The 17,584-nt window shown below is 40.3% G+C and overlaps 1 protein-coding gene and 1 pseudogene across 9 annotated transcripts in view; one reads left to right on the top strand and one right to left on the bottom strand.

Moving 5' to 3' along the window:
• The window catches only part of SIPA1L1 (signal induced proliferation associated 1 like 1), a 392,555-nt gene that overhangs the window by 280,931 nt on the left and 94,040 nt on the right, over positions 1-17,584 (top strand). For all 8 annotated transcript variants that reach the window (XM_081116818.1, XM_081116817.1, XM_081116822.1 and 5 more), the window contains one exon: positions 5,090-5,278. In XM_081116818.1, the coding sequence (XP_080972944.1) occupies positions 5,090-5,278 (189 nt within the window). The remainder of the gene's footprint in view (positions 1-5,089; positions 5,279-17,584) is intronic.
• LOC308564645 (eukaryotic translation initiation factor 5B pseudogene) lies at positions 10,030-13,949 on the bottom strand (annotated as a pseudogene). Its single transcript has 2 exons — positions 12,322-13,949; positions 10,030-11,929 (listed from the first exon to the last, which is right to left on the bottom strand). The product of its transcript is annotated as a eukaryotic translation initiation factor 5B pseudogene (transcript).

Consider the following 17,584-nt stretch of genomic DNA (forward strand, 5'->3'; position numbering starts at 1 on the left):
GTACTTTTCTCTGTACCAAAACTGATTGTAAACAGTGTAAATTCTTTTGTTCCACATGTTTTTGAAGTCGGTTGTAGGTAGTTGGTTGTTTCTAGCTCCTCAGATCCCACCAGATTTCTTTGAGCCTCAGTTACCTTACTCCCAAGTGTTTTCCTGCCTTCCTGTTCGTATCTTTTTTTCCTTCCAGAGCCACTCCGACTTAAGCTGCCTATTATAATCTGCCTTTTCCTGTGTTTTTAATCCATTTAAATCCTTCTTCTTGCCATTGTCCTCTCATCCTTCAGGCCAGAAGTTGACATTTTCTAAATCAGCACTTTCTCAGAGGCTGTCACTGGTTTCAGCTTGCCTTGCAGGCACTCCACACCTGGTCCCAGCCTCTCCTGTCCCACAGCAACATGACCCCCCAGCTGTGGTGGGTGAACCACACTGACTCTTCCCTTCCCACCTCTGTTCTTTCATCTCTTGCTGCCTCAGCCTGGGGTGGTCCATCTGTACCTCCGTCTGGTTCTCTGGTCTTGTAGTTAGTCCTTTGCCTGCTGCCTCAGTAGGGTGAAGTAGGTCCCTTGGGTCCATTTCCTTAGCCTTTGATTGAAACACCCAGTCAAATATTGTTCATGGTTCAGAAACCATTACCACTTGTTTTCAGGTTCAAATGAATGTTTAGCTGATGATAACTCTGCTACTCTAGGTGTTCAACCCAGAAACCTTGAAGCCACACTTGACTCTTCTCTTTTCCTCCATCTACCCCCACCCCAGAATCTTCTCCCTCTTGACCCCCTAAGTATAAGCAAATTTGTTGACTTTGTCTTCAAAATGTCCAGAATTCAACCACTTCTCCCATCCCGCCGCCTAGGTCTGGGGCCAGGGCCAAGCTGCCATCATCTCTCCCTGAGAACTGTTGTTCCTGCTTCTGCCCAGCAGGGATCGTTCTGAAGTGCAATCCAGACCTTGGCATTCCTCTGTTCAGAATCTGGTGATGGTTTCTCACTTCCCTCTGAGTGAAAGCCAGTCTCCTTTGTAGCCTAGGAAACCACGATGTCTGCTAAGGGCCTCATGTCCAGCTCCCCCTCATCCGCCTGTTCCAGCCACACTGGCTGCCACCTCTTGGGCAGCCTCAGGACACCTGAGGTCCTGGATGTCCCCTGTGGGTATGTGGTGTAATGTTCTCCCCAGGCATCCTCTTGGCCAGAGCTCTCTCATTTCCTTCTGGCCTTTACTCATAAATCCCAGGGATCTTCATCTGAAATTTCAGCTCCCTCACACCCCACTTCGTATCCAATCCCAGGCTATATTTTTTCATGAATATTTAACACTATCTCACATATTGTACTTATTTTTTTTCTTTTTTGGTCTCTGCCACTAGAATATAAACCCAGTGAGGATGGGACTTTTATCTGAGTTGTTCATTACTACACCCATAATGCCCCAAAAATACTTTCCGTCCCTCGCCCCCTCTCCCCTTCCTCCCTTCTCCTCCCCTCCCTCCCTCCGTCCTTGCCTTCTTTTCTCCTTTCCTTCCTCCCTCTCATGTTTATTTAATTGCCACTAGCTTTTCTGTAATTTTTTTCTTTCCAATAAAAATAATCCTTAAATGTGGATTAATTGTAATATCTTAATGAGGCTCTCCTAGAAAGAAACTAACAAAAGTCCTTTGATAGAAATACTCTAGGTGTCAGTTCCAGTCCATAGCTCCTGGACTTTGTGGGACTGGCCTATATAGTAAAGTAAGACTTAGTTTTCATGCTTTTGCAGGGACTTCTCATGCTATTAATTTCTCATGTTAATAAATACATCAAGAAAAAAGAACATAGCCACCACAGTGCCACTCCAGTTGCTTCAGTAAACAGCATCAAGATAACAGAAATACAAACAGATCTTTCAATAGAAATTACCATTGCATGAAATAAATTTAAGAAGCCTGCATGTATTTGTAAGCATGATAGTGTGTGTTTGAACAAAATCTTACAGTACATGCGTTTTTTTAAGCATAGGTGCCCAGGAACTTAGGAGGATTCTCTCCTTTCTGGAAGTCATTAACAGAAGTATCAGTCACACTAGTGATTCAGATAGAAAAACCAGTCACTCTCTTCCTCCTCTGCTTTGCTTTCTTGAAATGAGCTGCTGTCTTTTTGTGGCGCAGGACTAGCGATAATTAGCATTCCTGGTCTTGGTTTGTCCACTGGAAATACTTCGGCCTTCACAGCTTCCTGTCCCCAGTCACATGTATCTCATGGGAGGAGTAGTGTGGCAACTGAGTCGTTCAGTAGTTTCCCGTGATTTAAAAAACAAAGCAAAACTATCTGTTATATTAGATATTCAGTCATAGGAAAATGTTTTTTATACACGTGTTGTTTGAAAACTGCTTATAAATGAAAGGATAATAATCAGATGAACAGGCTGCACATAGCCCAGGTGCCCTTTTCTTGTATTGAGAGTAAGATGTTGGTGAATTTTACTTTCCCTCCCCTCGCCTCTTCTCCATCAGTTGGCAGATACTACAGATTGTACTTCCTGATGATCCTCCTTTGGTTTCTGTTTTCCCTGCTAGTCCTGTCTCTTGCCCTCTTTGCTTGTTACTTGGACACTGTTACAGCTTCCTTCTAATTATACTCTCTGCCTGCAGTTTCTTCCTCTTGCGGTTCATGTTATGTGCCAACTTAATTTCCTTAACGTATACATCATTGTCATCACCCCAGTTCAAAGAGTTCTGAGATGGCCTGTTGGAGTGGGATGAGGTGCACACCCCCTAGGTGCCATCAGGGTCTCCAGCCCTGGGGCTCCTCTCACCTCCCAGCTTCACCATCCACCCCTCCCTGTGCTCCCCTTAGATCCAGCTGAGCTCTAGCAATTGCAGCCTGTTCTGTCTTATCTCCATACTGTTGATCTCTCATTTTGGGGGGTAGCATTTTTTCTAGATTTCATGGCCCCTTGTTTAGCCACCCCTTCCATGAGGGCCTTTCCTTATTCCCTGAGCCACAACTCTGTGTGTTCTGCCTTTGGACTCTCTTAGGACTTGAACTTGTTACCCTTCCTTCCTTTTTGTTGAATTTATTGAGGTGACATTGGTTAATAAAATTATATAGGTTTCAGGTGCACAATTCTATAACACATCATTCATGTATTGTGTGTTCCCTCCCCCAAGTCAAGTGTCTCTCCTTCACATTTTATCCCCCCTTTACCCTCTTCTGTTGCCCCGCACACCCCCCCTTCCCTTTGGCAATCACCATACTGTTTTCTATTACCATTAGTCTTTATTTTTTTCCTTGCTTAATCCCTTCACCCTTCTCACCCAGCCCTCAGCCTCCATCCTCCTCCCTTCTGACAGCTGTCAGTCTGTTCTTTGTATCCGTGAGTCTGTCTCCACTTTTTGTTAGTTTATTTTGTTCATTAGATTCTACATATAAGTGAAATCATATGGTACTTGTCTTTCTCTGACTGGCTTATTTCACTTAGCACAATACTCTCCAGGTTCGTCCATTCTGTCGCACAAGGTAAGATTTCCCACTTGTCTTAGTAAATAAATCCTTCCTGAGTTGCAGCTGTGTATTTAACTCTCACCCGGTGGCACACCATACCCAGCCATCTGTCAGCATGCCTGCACTCCTCCTCTGTTAGCGCCGTTGCAGCTGCTGTCGCAGTATAGCACCTTAGCCTACAGGCATAATGAAATTTGTTCAGTGTGCTAGTTTTTTCCATAGGTCAGCATAGAGTGTTTTAATTACATCAACAACTTTGCCATGGGAACATTTTTGGAAATTAAGGCTACTTTACACTTCATGTCTAGTTAACTTTGCTCCAACAAAACATTACATGGGGAAATTTATTTGCTTATGTTTCTATTTCAGAATAATGGAAAATATTTCAAGAAATAAGGGAAAATCTAAAGTAATTTCAGTGCTGTCAATTTTGCTTCCAAACTAACTATAATCATTGTCCTATAGAAGCTTTTGGGGAAATAGTTTATGCTTGCTAGTAGTATGTTATGAAACTTAAAAATTTATCCCTTCCCCTCAATCCCCAGTAGGGGACATGAAGGAAGCAGCCGATCAATGACTCTCTCATCATTGATATTTCTATCTCTCTCCCTCTCCGTTCCTCTCTCTGAAATCAATAAAGATGTATTTTTTAAAAAAATTTATCCCTCCCCTTACCTTTTATCATCCAAAATGATATAATGTCTAAATTCTCTAAGCATTTAATCTTTAGATACTTCTCTGGGATATTCTTAATTTCCTGGTCAGGGTACTTAGTGGCATTTTATAGCCATATAGAGACCTTGATCTTACCGAGCTCTGTAAGGAAATATTGTATTTGGCCTTTAAGTAAATGTCCTCAGAAGGCTTGATTGTGACTTCCTTTGGACTTGCCTCGGTCTTCTTGAGAGTGTTGGCTTCGTTTTTCGTATATAAAGTATCTTAATATCACTTCCCTCATCCTTTCTTCCTCACTGCGTTAACCAACCAGAAGTCATTTCCAGGTAACTGAGGAGATCCCAGTCTGGGCTTTCCGTGCATTGGATGTACAGTAGTTACCCCTTTATCCGTGGTTTCGCTTTCCACGGTTTTAGTTACCCACAGTCAACCCAATCTAAAAATACTGAATTTCTCCAGCCATCCACATTGTCTGCTCCTGATATCTAGCCATCACCATTGTCATGATTGATGCTGCAGGATCACCCAGAGCAGATGATCCCCTTCCTGACATATTGTCAGATGCTCAGTGTTACGTCACAATGCCTGTGGCACTCACCTCGCTGTATCTCATCACGTAGGCCTTTTATCATTTTATATCACACAAGAAGGGTAAGCACAGTAAAATATTTTGAAAGAGAGACCACATTCACGTGACTTTTACTATAGCATATTGTTATAATCGTTATATTTTATTATTATATTGTTATCTCTTCCTGTGCCTAATTTATAAATTAAACTTTATCATAGGTGTGTATTTTCAGGAAAGAACAGTGTATATAAGGTTCAGTGTTATCTGCCGTTTCAGGCACCCACTTGGGTATTGGAGCATATCCCCTGTGGATAAGGGGGACAGCTGTATTCACTTCTCTCACTGGAACACGTTTCTCTTTCCTCAGCTCATGACACTGAGAGGTTCGGTCCTGGAGGATGCTGTTCCCTCAACGGCTAAGCACTCAACAGCCAGGGGCCTGCCCCTGAAGGAAGTGCTGGAGCACGTGATTCCCGAGCTCAACGTCCAGTGCCTGCGCTTGGCCTTCAACACTCCCAAAGTCACAGAGCAGCTTATGAAGCTGGATGAACAAGGGGTAAGTGTGGCTTCCAGAGAACATTGCTCATGCTCAAGTTTCCGGCTACGCTTCCAGAGTATAGACCTTAATATTTCTTTTTCGACAAGGAAAACTGGTGTCATTTCTCATGAAGGATATTCTCTTTGCAGTTGCTCGTTTTCTTTTTTCTTGGCTTTCTGAACTCTGAACATTTCTCATCTGATGAAATTCTCTCTGTCAGAATTGATGGATATGATACTTAAACTATGTTTGACTCTTTGGGTATTCTTCCATAAATGCAGTGAATTTTTCAAGTACTCTGGGAATAAGTAGTAGCAATAACAGTAATAATGATGGCTAACACTAATGAACACATTCACCAGGCTATATTTTAAGTGCCTGAAATATACTATCCCATTTAATCTCCCAGCCCTATGAGAATGGTACCATTGCTATCCGTTTTAGAGACGAGGACTCTGAGGCACAGAGAGACTAAGTAGTAAGTTTAAGTTCACATAGTTAATAAGTTCAAAGCCTATAATATTAGCCACTACAACACACTACCTTCAGAGCTGAAAAATTTAGTCTATTAGTATCACCAACGAAGTATTTTAGCCAAGACTAAATACAAAATTTTTAAAATTTGGTTTCTAATTAGTAACAAAATGAAAACTCTCAAGATTTTCCCACTTCCATATTTCCTATACCTTCATGTGGGGGCCATTTGGTCAAGACGCAAATGCCATTTTGTGAACAAAGTTTGATGATACTTCCAAAATTAGTCAGAAATTTCAATTTCATTAAAATGAATGGAAGTTCAAAAAAATTAGTTTCAAGGTATATTTGTTCATTTAATTCAGCCAATAGGACTGTATCATGGACTTTTCTAATCATTGTTCACTGTTCATTTCACTTGTCATAAAACACAGGTAATGTCTAGTTCATATATATATATATTTCAAGTAGGCTGTGAGTAACAGGTAAATATGAAGCAGTTTGAATGCTTCAGAAGACTACTGATGCATAAGCTTAACTATTTGGAGAGCTGTTTTTTAGTAAATATTTTGAACATTTATTCTAACAAAGGAGGAGTAGAAAAATGATGAGGTTTAACTTTATAGATTCAGTCTTTTTAGTTACTGTGGGTTTCAAGGAGAATGACAAGATTTATACATTGATAATATAATAATACACTGAACTTTCTAAATTCTGCATTAGGACAGATTATTTTATATAAAGGAGGTTTTTCTTGCCATTTCCCTCTTGTTTTACCCATATTAAGTAAAAAAATGGGTGCCCCCAATTGTATACATTTTGTGAGATCTCTGGCATATTTTATGCCCTCTCTTTGTGATTGCAAATGTTGGACCAGAGGTGGGGCTGACCTGCAATGAACACTCTTTGGTCCCATCAGCACAGTAAAGATAACACTATAATGAGTTTAATTTAAAGCTAAATTTATTTAATTCACAAAACTGTCCATTCTGAAATTATGGACTTCTTATTCGGTGGGGGGGGGGTATTAAAATATACTTTCCTTCAAAAATTATTGATAATAGTATGTGTTAGTAGTTTTCTTTAATGTCTTTCTTGGCATAATTTAAATTTGGCAATCTAAGTGAGTCCCTCCAGTTTTATTTTAGAAATTTTACTAGGCCATGGGGTCTAGGAATTTAAAACCTGCTATTTTATACGAGCAGCAATATATCTGAACCAAGGGGCACCCCACTTAGCCTCTATTGTTTCATTTATGTCTTCATAGCATTCAAAGCCAGGATTATACTGATAAAAAAAAAACAGACACATACTTAGGCATTTAGTCTAGGGAGTCATTTTTTGGTAGGAAATCTCATTAATGCCTTGGAATCATTTTGAGAAACTGATTATTTTGGCACCATTACAAATACAGATTTTAAAACAGAAATGCTTATAAGGGCAGTAGAATATGCATTTGAGTCATTGCAAAGCACTTTTGGTTTTTATCTATGTCATTTCTTAAAATTTCATGCTTTGTACATCCTTATATTTGAAGAGATTCACAGTATGATACCAAGAATCTAGACTCACTAAACGGTAATTCTAAATCTCCTTTTAAATTTTATTTAAATGATTCCTTTAATGTGTCCTCCACTTTAAATGGTTACATAATTATTCTTGGAAAAAGAAAACACTATTTGCTTGCTGTATCGTGATATTCTGCCTTTCATATCTCTGGTGCCTTATTTCTCATTTTACCACTTTTAAAGGCTGAAGTGAACAGAAAAACAAATGAAAATTATATCTATAAAATATGAAAGAAAGCATTTCACAGAAATATAAAAATTCATTTTTTACTTGACTAGACTCTGATATGTATGGGGGAACTGAAGTAGGCATTTTAATTCCTGCAGTTCTAGAAAATGAACATATGCCTTGTGACTTACTATTTCCTGAAGACTTTCTGGGCCTTTCACTGTGTATTGACGTCCACTTCTGTTCTCACATAAGAAGATGAAACTGACCTGCCCATGATTTCACACTGTCAAGAATTTAGAACAGGTTGTGACCCAGAAAATTTGGTTCCAGCCTGGATTTAATTTATCCATCATGATCCTAGATCTTATTAGGAAATGAGAGCATCTCTTATGATAAAAACAAATTACTTGAATGTATGTATTTTACATACATTTTACATTATTATACTGTTCTAAGCCCTTCACCTGCATCATCTGATTTCACCCTCGCAGCAGCACCCTGAGCAGTAGGTTCGGTTATTGGCCTGTTTTATAGTTGAGAGGATTGAGACTTTGAGAAGCTCTCAGGGCCATTTTCCTGTAGTAATCCTAAGCACTGGATACAAATATACATAATACGACCTTTTGCTTTTAAGATTTTCAAGTTTTCGTATACTTTTGTGTATCTTGAATTTTTTTGATCCTCAGAACTATGGTGTGAAATATCAGGAATTTCATATGAATTCAAGCCAACTTTTTAATGCTACGGCCAATTTGTTTACTTTTAAATTTGCTGTTTTTCTTCATTTGTCATTTAAAAAACATCTTTATCTCACCTACTCTGGGTGAGGGGAATGTAAGGTTGTCATGCCAAGACCTGTTGGAGTTCCCACATGTAAAGCACTTAGTACAGTGCCAGGCATGTGGTAAACATTGAAGAAATCATAGCTGTGATTGATAATGATAAAATGATAACTTGTTAGTAGCCTTTTACATGCATTATCTCATTTAATCTTTGTAAGTATCCTATGAGAAAGCTGCTGTTATAGGTAATATAATATATTATGCTTACTTTCATGAGCAAGCATAACTTTCAAATCCAATAAATGCTTATTGAGTAGCCACTCTTTGAAGATTATTAAATACTGTAGAGAATAAATCAGCTGGTAAGACACAGTCCTTGCCCATGGAGACAAGGCCATGAGCTACTGTTATGAAAGTCAGGTTTAATATAGTGAGTATAATAAAAGAATCACAAACCAGGAGCAATGGAGGTACAAGCTGGGGGGGCGGGGGCAAGTCATGGTTGCTCAGGTGGATCAGTATGAGGCGCCCTTGGAAGGAAAGAGGATTTCATCAGGCCAGGAAATAAGCAGTATAGTGGTCTAGACTCTGAATAATAGAGCAGAGCATAGAGAGACAAAGGGCAGCAAGCAGTCCAGCTGAGCTGGCCTGTGAGGCACATATAAGAGAAGAGTAAAAACAGATATTTTTATTGAACTGTTTCTAAGGCAGGCACGATGTGAACAATTTACATGGATTATTTTCCTTAATACTCAGCAGCCTTTGATTTTAAATTATTGTCCTTGTTTTACAGTCGAGCACTGAGGGACAAAGAGGCTGAAAGACTCCCCCGCCCAGATCACAATTAGGATTTGGTGGAGACAGGTCTCAAATCCAGGCATTCAGACTGGAGAGCCACAATCTTACCCAACACCCTGTACAGCTGTCCTCCCTTTCCCTTCCATGAGAGGGAGAGGAAACTGGATGGATGGCCCCATGCTTTATTGCTCTGGCTTCAGTGCCCATTATTAAGCATAACATGTTAAACCCAAATAGAATTGGAGTGGAGCTTAAAAATACTTAAAGTACAATGGTCAGTTTGCAGTAGAGAAAATTGGTAGTCCTGTTTTCATTAGGGTATGTCAAGTTTTATGTACATAGTAGTGGTTTTATCTAAATGAATATCTCTATTGTTTTTCTAGAAACTTATTAAAAGTGCAAAGAAATGAAAATATTAAGTTCTCTATTCTTTAAAAAGTTAAGCTTCAAGTTATTGAAGTTAAAGGGGAAAAGTATCTAATTAGGTCTCAGGAATAGGTGTAAGGAAAGAAGCAATGTTTACTTGATAATGAATAGCACTCAGCCTTTGGTTAAGGACATGGGTAAAATTCCTGGCCAACTTAGCCTCTTTGTTGCTCTGCTGCATTATTGAGTGTAAATGAGTCTGGTCAGCCACTTTTTTGTTGTTGTTGTTGTTTTTGTTAATCAAATACTGCAATACTGATTTAATCAGTCTGTAATAAAAATCCAAATATGGGGAAGGGCAAACTTTTAAACAGCATCCAGTAGGGGCGTGGGGAAGGAGCGGGAGAATGGACAGGCACCTTGGAACTGTGAGGACACGTAGTCGACCACTGTCAAGCCAGCGTAAGTTTCTCAGTTTCTCATGGAAAACATTTTATACATCTGTTTTTTTCCTTCCATACTTAAGTGCATCAGTGTCCAGATACATCCATTCCATTTTTTATCTTGTTTTTCTTGCATGTACTCCAATTCTTGCCCCATGTGGAAAAATTAGATGATTTCAGATACTTTCTTCAAACCCACAATAAGTTGCCAGTCGCTCTTCTGCATCTCATCTCTGAACCAGTCTTTCAGAGCATCGATGGGCTGCCGGCTGATCTCACTGAGGAGATAATGTCTGTAGCTTCAAAATGTCTCCCATACATTTTGGGAGATTCACCAGGGATAGGTTCTATTTTGACACAGACTTCGTGTCCTTTCTTTGCAACATCCACTTGTTTATGGTTTATTTCAATACTTGTTACTATGCCAACAACAACAAAATTTTTGCTAGGGGTGCACATGAGGGTCCCTTGCCTCACGTGACCTGCTTCCACAATCACTCCCATCACTGTTGGATCCTGATAACTGAAAATATACTGAGGGAGGATTTTCATCTTGCAGGGAAATACTGCTGTGCTTAAATTCTTCTTGTTTCTGTTTCTTGTAGTCTTGTCTATATTTTGTAAAGGCATCAAATAAATGATAAATAATTTCTGCACTAAAAATTCAGGCTCCTAAACTATCAGCCATTTCTTGTGCATCCCATTTGAGTCTCACATCAAAGGCCAAAATGTATCCTGAGGATCATGTTCCAACATCACCGAAGCCTTCATTATGTCTCTTTCATGGACTGCGCCAATGCTGATTCCTGCGTAGGGCACTTCTGACATTCTCAGAAATTCCAGTAGAGCTTCCAAAGAGCCCTGTCAATGCCTGGACATAGATATCTCTTTTTCTTCTAATTTGATAGCATTTAGCGTCTGCTTTAACTCACGGATCAATTCATATTTAAGCACCGGGATTCCATTCTCTTTATGCACCACCCAGAGGGGGTAACCCAGCCAGTGTTTTCTCCGGTTCTTTGCCGAGAATCTTCACCCCCTGAGCTGCTTCGACTTCTTTGTGCTACGTGTACTGGTTCTTCACACGTAACTCCTTCATAGGTGGAGGCCACAGGTGGCCTCGGATCTGAGTTACAATAGGCCTTTCTACTCCGGGAACAATAATTGTATCTCCTTCCTTCAAATGGCCATTGATCAATATTATATCTATAGTGGTGCCCATTCCTGGGAGAGCCTTAACCTCCATCACCTGTGCGCACAGCTCTTTGCAGCGTGCCAGCCTCTTGCTCAGCAGGGTCTGCATTAACTCTATGAGAAGGTAGATGGGACTTCCCATTCCATCACCAGTATGTGCAGAAGTAGGTACCAAGGACACAAAAGTGCAGGGATCTTTATTCTCATAAAAGAGAGCAGCATTCAAACCCTGCTGTGCAAATTCCACTATAAGAGCCTTTGCGTGCTCCTCAAAATCGTCTTTTGTGTTCTTTTCTGCTGCTTTAAAGTGGCTACCACATTGGAGTTGGGGCTTTTTTTCCAGTCATACAGCCTATCAATTTTATTGAGTGCAACTATGAAGGAACATTTTTTAGATTTCAGAAGGTCAGTAGGCTCAATTGTCTGCGCCTCCAAACCATGCATGGTATCAGCAACTAAAATGGCAATGTCACAGACTTTTCTTTCTCAGAGTACTGAAAGACTCATGCCTAGGGGTATCAATAATGAGTGTTCCTGAAATCCACAAGTTCCCTCTGTCAAAACGTTTAATCATCTGGGTGTGTTCATTAATAGCTTCAAGGGGAACATGGGTGGCGCCATTTGCTGTGTGATACCACCTGCTTCACCGTCTTGTACATGCTCATGACAGAGCTTATCTAGAATTTTTGTCTTTCCTGTGTCTGCATGTCCAAGTACACAAATAACAGGGGCTCTCAGCTTTTCTGTATTTACATTTTTACTATGTTCAAGTCACCATTTCTCAGTCCTCGGTTTTGCTCTGTCATAAGCCCTTTCTTCTTTAGTTCGATCATTGTCAGTCAGATTCAGATTCTGAGCTCATTTCTTTTTTTCTTTTTTTAAAATATGTCTTTATTGATTTCAGAGAGTAAGGGAGGGGGGAGAGAGAGAGAGAAAGAGAAACATCAATGACGAGAGAGTCATTGATCGGCTGCCTCCTGTCTGCCCCTGACCGGGGATGGAGCCTGCAACCCGGGCATGTGCACTGACCGGGAATCGAACCTTGATCTCCTGGATCCGAGGTTGATGCTCATTCACTGAGCCATGCCGACTGGGCTGAGCTTATTTCTATACTTGGCTTTTCATCTGATGTCCCTGAATCTTTCTCACCTCACCGCCTTCACGTCTCTTTCATCTTCCTCTCCTCCCCCTCATCAGGGCTTGCTTTTGCTTTCATATGCACCATCTCCTCTCCTCGCTGACCGTGACCGTGGCTTCCCAGCACCCCACCCGCACCGTTCCTCCTTGGTTTTGCAGGCGGCGTGCTTCTTGTTCCACAGCTTCTACAGCAGCACTGAATCCTATTGGCTCAGACACTTCTTTATTTTCTAGCTGCTGTGGAGTGTCGTCTCTTCTTTTTATCAAAATAAATTGGCCTTTTTAGGGGCAAGTCCTTCGAAGGCACTTCAACACCCTGAGCTTTTAGAAGTTTGAGGGTAGCTTCCACTCTGGCTCTAGCTGCTCTTTGAGATTTAGTCAAAAGTTTCCCTTCTTTTTTCAACTGTTTTCTTTCTCTGTTTGCGTTTTCCTTCCTCTTTTTTCTTGTTCCAGTCTTCCCTCCTCTTGCCGCTTGGCTTGCAATTCCTCAAGCTGTGCACGCGCTCGGCCGCCCCTCGCTCCTGCCGCTCCTCGCTCCTGCCGCTCCTCCTTGGCTTGGCCAGGGCCTCCGCGTGGCGTTCACTGGGGCTTTGCCAGGCCCCTTGCCTTCCCTGCCTTCTCTGCCATGTTCCTTCTCATCTGTTCTCTTTTTGGCTCCTTTGTTGTCTTCAGCGGCTATGGGAGCTCCTCCTTTCTCGTCAGAGGCAGCGGCTACTCCCCTGTCAAGAGGCACCTTGGATTTTACAGTTTCCTCTTCCAATTTCTCCTGAGGTCCCTTTTCTTTACTCGGATCCCTGTCACCAGCTTCTAAACCCTCTTTTTCTTGTAGCTCCTGTAGTTTTGCCTTTTCTTCGTCTTGCGGTTTTCCCTCTCGCTCGCTCTTTTCTGCCTTCTTTTGGGCCCTTGCCTTGATCTTGAAGCAGGAGTCTTCCTCTCCCTCCCTCTCTCTGCATCGGACCTGGCTCACACTTTCCATGTATCTCTTTCCTTTTCTAGACGGCAAAACCCCTCCTGGCTCATTGCCGCCCTCCCTGCAGAACGGACTTGGGAGCGCTCTTCAGCTCTCATGCTGTCCTCGTGCCCGTCTGACCCGGCCCGCTTCTCATTTGATTTTTGAGCTTCCCCTTTAGCTTTTTTAGAAAGCTTCTGAAAATCATCACCATCATCATCACTTCCAGAGTACGTGTCCACTTTCAGTTTTGCTGTTTCTTTGGATTTTGAATCCTTACCTTCCAGTGCTTCACTATCATTATCATCAAAGCTTTGCTTTTTGCCTTTCTGTCCTTTCTTTTTTTTTTAATCCTGTTTTGAGGTAGATTCTTCATTATTTCCCGTTGCTTTACTGCAGCGGTGTCTCTGTCAGCTTTGTGCCTTGAGCCTCCCGAGGCAGCTCCCGTTTCCTTCAGGATTATCGTCTTCATCAGAGTCTCGCCTTTCCCTCCTTTTTCTTCCTCCGGGACTTCTGAGGCTGCAGTTCCTTGGCAGCACCAGCTCCTTCTGTTTCTGCAGCCAAGGCATCCAGAGCAGTGTCATCCTTGGCACTGCCTTCGCTCGTTTTCCTGCTGCTTCCCCGTCGCGTGACAGCGGCTCTCGTGGCCCCAACCCCTCCGTTGGGTCTCTCACAGATCCACTGTCCCCCGGCCAACACTGGTCTCCCTTCACCCTGCCACCCCCCGGCTGCCGCCTCCTGCCCCCCGCACACCTGTGTACTGGGGCAGTGCACGGATGGTGTGAGCTCGCAGTGTGCAAGCGCATCTTCCCGCCGCCTGGGCGTGAGGATGCAGGGCGTGGCGCAGCGAGGGCTCCACTTCCTTCTTTGCTTTGGGGACCTAAATTTAGAAGATGAACTATAGGGAAACAGTTTTCCAAAATCCACTTCCTATGAATGAAGCTTTGTCAAAATAATTACCATTCCCAAAATTTTAATGTTTTCTTAGAGTATGACATCAGCTAGTGCATGTTTAAAGTTCTGGTGGCCATCACATTGGTTCCACACAACTCGTGGACCCATACGTATATATCAGGAAGGAAACAGACACACAGTCCTCAGGTCAGGGAAAGAAGGCGGCGGCACTGGTAGCTTTGTCTTGTCTGTTCACAAGTGATGATTGCACCGGCTCATCCATGCTCTTTCCCCCTTCTGACGCTGGGTTGGGTGACTGGGTGAAGTCCTTTCTAGTGATAAGATTCCATGATTATCATGACTGGTAGGGTAGCATTTGGAAGTTTGACTGTGGTTATGACTGCAGTTTGCAGCGATGGAGCTCAGCATGGCTAGTAGGATACGCAGTAAGGATTTTTTGCTTCATGATCCAAAAAGACAGAATAGCTGATTGCAGGTATTTCAGTCTTCTTACTTTTAAATTGGGGATTGTGTTTCAAATTCAGCTTTAAAGTAAAAAGTTAAACTAGTTTTCTTTCCTATAGGACTTAACTAGCTATTATCTTCAAATGGTCCAAAAATCAAAGTAATGGTTTTTATATCAGGGGATCCCATTTCCACCTTGTTCCTATCTCCTCTCCTCCCCCATAGTTACTATTTTTTTTTCTTACGTATTCCTATGTTTCTTTATACAGATATCACCAAATATGCATATGTAGCTTATTTCACCATTTTCTTATATAAAATATAGCATGCTGTAGACATTTGCTTTTTTACTTAGTATATTTTGAGAGCTTTCTATGTCAGTACATGGATTGCTTCCCCACTGTTTTCACTGTTGCATAATATTCTGTCATATTGCTAATAGTTAATTTCATCAGTTTCCCTATTGATGGGCATTTGGGTTGATGCCAGTCTTTTCCTATTACAAACAGTGCTGCAACAAAGAGCCTTTCCCTCTATAATTGAAATTCATCTCAGTGTCAAACCAGAACAGGTGCATTTATTATCAGCTTAATATCCAATATGAAGCTTTTTATTTTTGTGAGAAATTTTGCACAACATAACATTAGAGAAGCTAGAGAAGATTGCTCTGTGTATAGAATATTTCCTATACATTATGCCACAAATAAATATAGATTAGAATATGTCTATGCACATATATATAATTTTGACAGCATCTCTGTCAGATTTTTAAAATAACTTTCCTACCCAGTATCCATATGTCATTTTTTAAAGTAATTTGATTTTTTTTAGTAATTTCTAATGAGGATATATATTCTTAACTGGCATTTTTTTTCCCCCAACACTGAAGTTTTACACGCCCTTTGACATTTATTTGGGGGAGGACAGTATTGTGATGAATAGTTAGGAAGTACAGTAGTTAAGAGAGTTATGTTTATGAAGAACAAACCAAAATAAATGCTATCAGTATGAATCATGAGGATTTTAAAAAAATTACCAAGGTCTTCATGTACAGTAATGGCATAGCTTGTTGCAGACTAGCCCACCCCCTGAAAAGAACCAGAAACACTAGACAAAATATTTTTTGAAAATAAATTTGGACTTTACTTCTGGAAATAGGGAGTAGACATATTTCTCCCTGTTCCCCCTGCTATGTATAGATAAAAACCTTGTACATTGTAATGTATAAAATGAATCTGAAAAGTGGAGAGAAGAAAACAGATTAGGTAGAAACCTTAGGATTTGAAGAACAGCCCAGCCGTCATTCATGATCAAAACTGAAATACAGAGAAATTTCCTGAACTTGATTTAAAAAGTAAACTACAAAAACTTACAGTTTATATCATACTTAATGATGAAAGACTTAATGGTAACTTGATAGGGATGTACACTATCACCACTGTTATTCAGCATAGAACTGGAAGTTCTAGTCAACACAGTAAGGCAAGAAAAAGAAATAAAAGGCGTGTAGGTAAAGGAAAGGGAAAAAAATAAAACTCCCAATTTAAGATAACATGATAGTCTATGTACACAACTCCAAGGATTCTACAAAAACTTTCTAGTTATCTTGCAGAGGGAGGAACAATAGAAAAAAACCAAAACCTTCCTAGAACTACGAGGTGTGTTCAGCCAGGTTGTATGATTCAACATCAAATCAGTTAGATTTCTCTTAATGAACATGTGGAAACTGCAAATAAAATACAATAACCATTTGTAACCCTTCAACAAGAAATGAAATACTTGGGTATATATTTAACCACATACGCATAGGACTTGTTTGCTGAGAACTGATGAAAGAATTAGAAGAAGACCTAACTAAATGGAGAGGCATACCATGTTCATGGATTGAAAGACTCAAATATTAATGATGTCTGTTCCCCCTAATTGAACAGTTTAACACAATTAGTATCAAAATCCCAGCAAGCTTTTTGGAATTATAAACAAGATTAGTCTGAACTTTTTATGGAAAAGCAAAGGAACTAGAATTGCTAAAACAATTTTGAAAAAGAAGAATAAAGTAGAGATTATTCTGATTTCAAGATTTACTGTATTATAGTAATCAAGACTGTGTCTCAATATTTATTGGAAGGATAGACATATGGATCCATGGAACAGAATAGAGAAACCAGGAATAGCCCCACACAAATATATCCAACTGATTTTTGACAGAGATGTGAAAACAAGTCAATGGAGGAAGGATGGGCTTTTCAGACAAAGCTGCTGGGACAGTTAGACATCTGTAGACAAAATAATGAACTTGACCTAAACCTTACACATTATACAAAAATGTATTCAAATGGATTATAGATTGAAATGTAAAACTATAAAGATTTTTGACAAAAACAGAAAATCTTTGGGACCAAAGGTATGGTGAAGCGTTCTTAGACATAAAACCAAAAACTTTATTCAGAAAAGAAATAATTGAGAAACTTGAGTTCATTGAAATGGAAAACATTCTACAGCACTTCTTTTCCTTGGACATTTGCTGATTTGTATGAGACTTGGGGCTTAAGCCCAGCATAAAGCTGCAGATAAAATGTTGGGTGACAGATCAACTTTTGTTGATTTCATGGCAGCTGCAGAAATAAAAAATAGAGTTCAGGGGTCACTGGAGAACTTAGATATGTTCAATGAAAATAACCAAAAGTTAAAATCTTAGTAGATGAGTTTAAAAGCATATTTGACACAGCAGAAGAAAAAAATGGATGAATCAAAGACAGGTTACCAGAAAAATTTTAACTGAAGAATGGAGACAAGAAAACATGAGAAATACAGAAGAAGAGTACCTAAAAGCCACGTGAGCCATAGTGTTACACATATAATCCAATTCCCAGGAGGAGAAGAGAGATTAAGCATTATTCAGGAATAGAATCAGTATTTGAAGAATTACTTACAGAGAAATTGTCAAAATTGATGAAAGACATGATTTAAGATAGAATCAAGGAGCGCTGCTTGCCCTAAGCAAGATAAATACAACGAAAATCAGACCTAAGCCCATCATAGTAAAATTATATCTATATACACATATATATTGCTGAAAATA

This window comes from Miniopterus schreibersii, assembly GCF_964146895.1.
Source record: "Miniopterus schreibersii genome assembly, chromosome: 1".
Classification (NCBI taxonomy): Eukaryota; Metazoa; Chordata; class Mammalia; order Chiroptera; family Miniopteridae; genus Miniopterus; species Miniopterus schreibersii.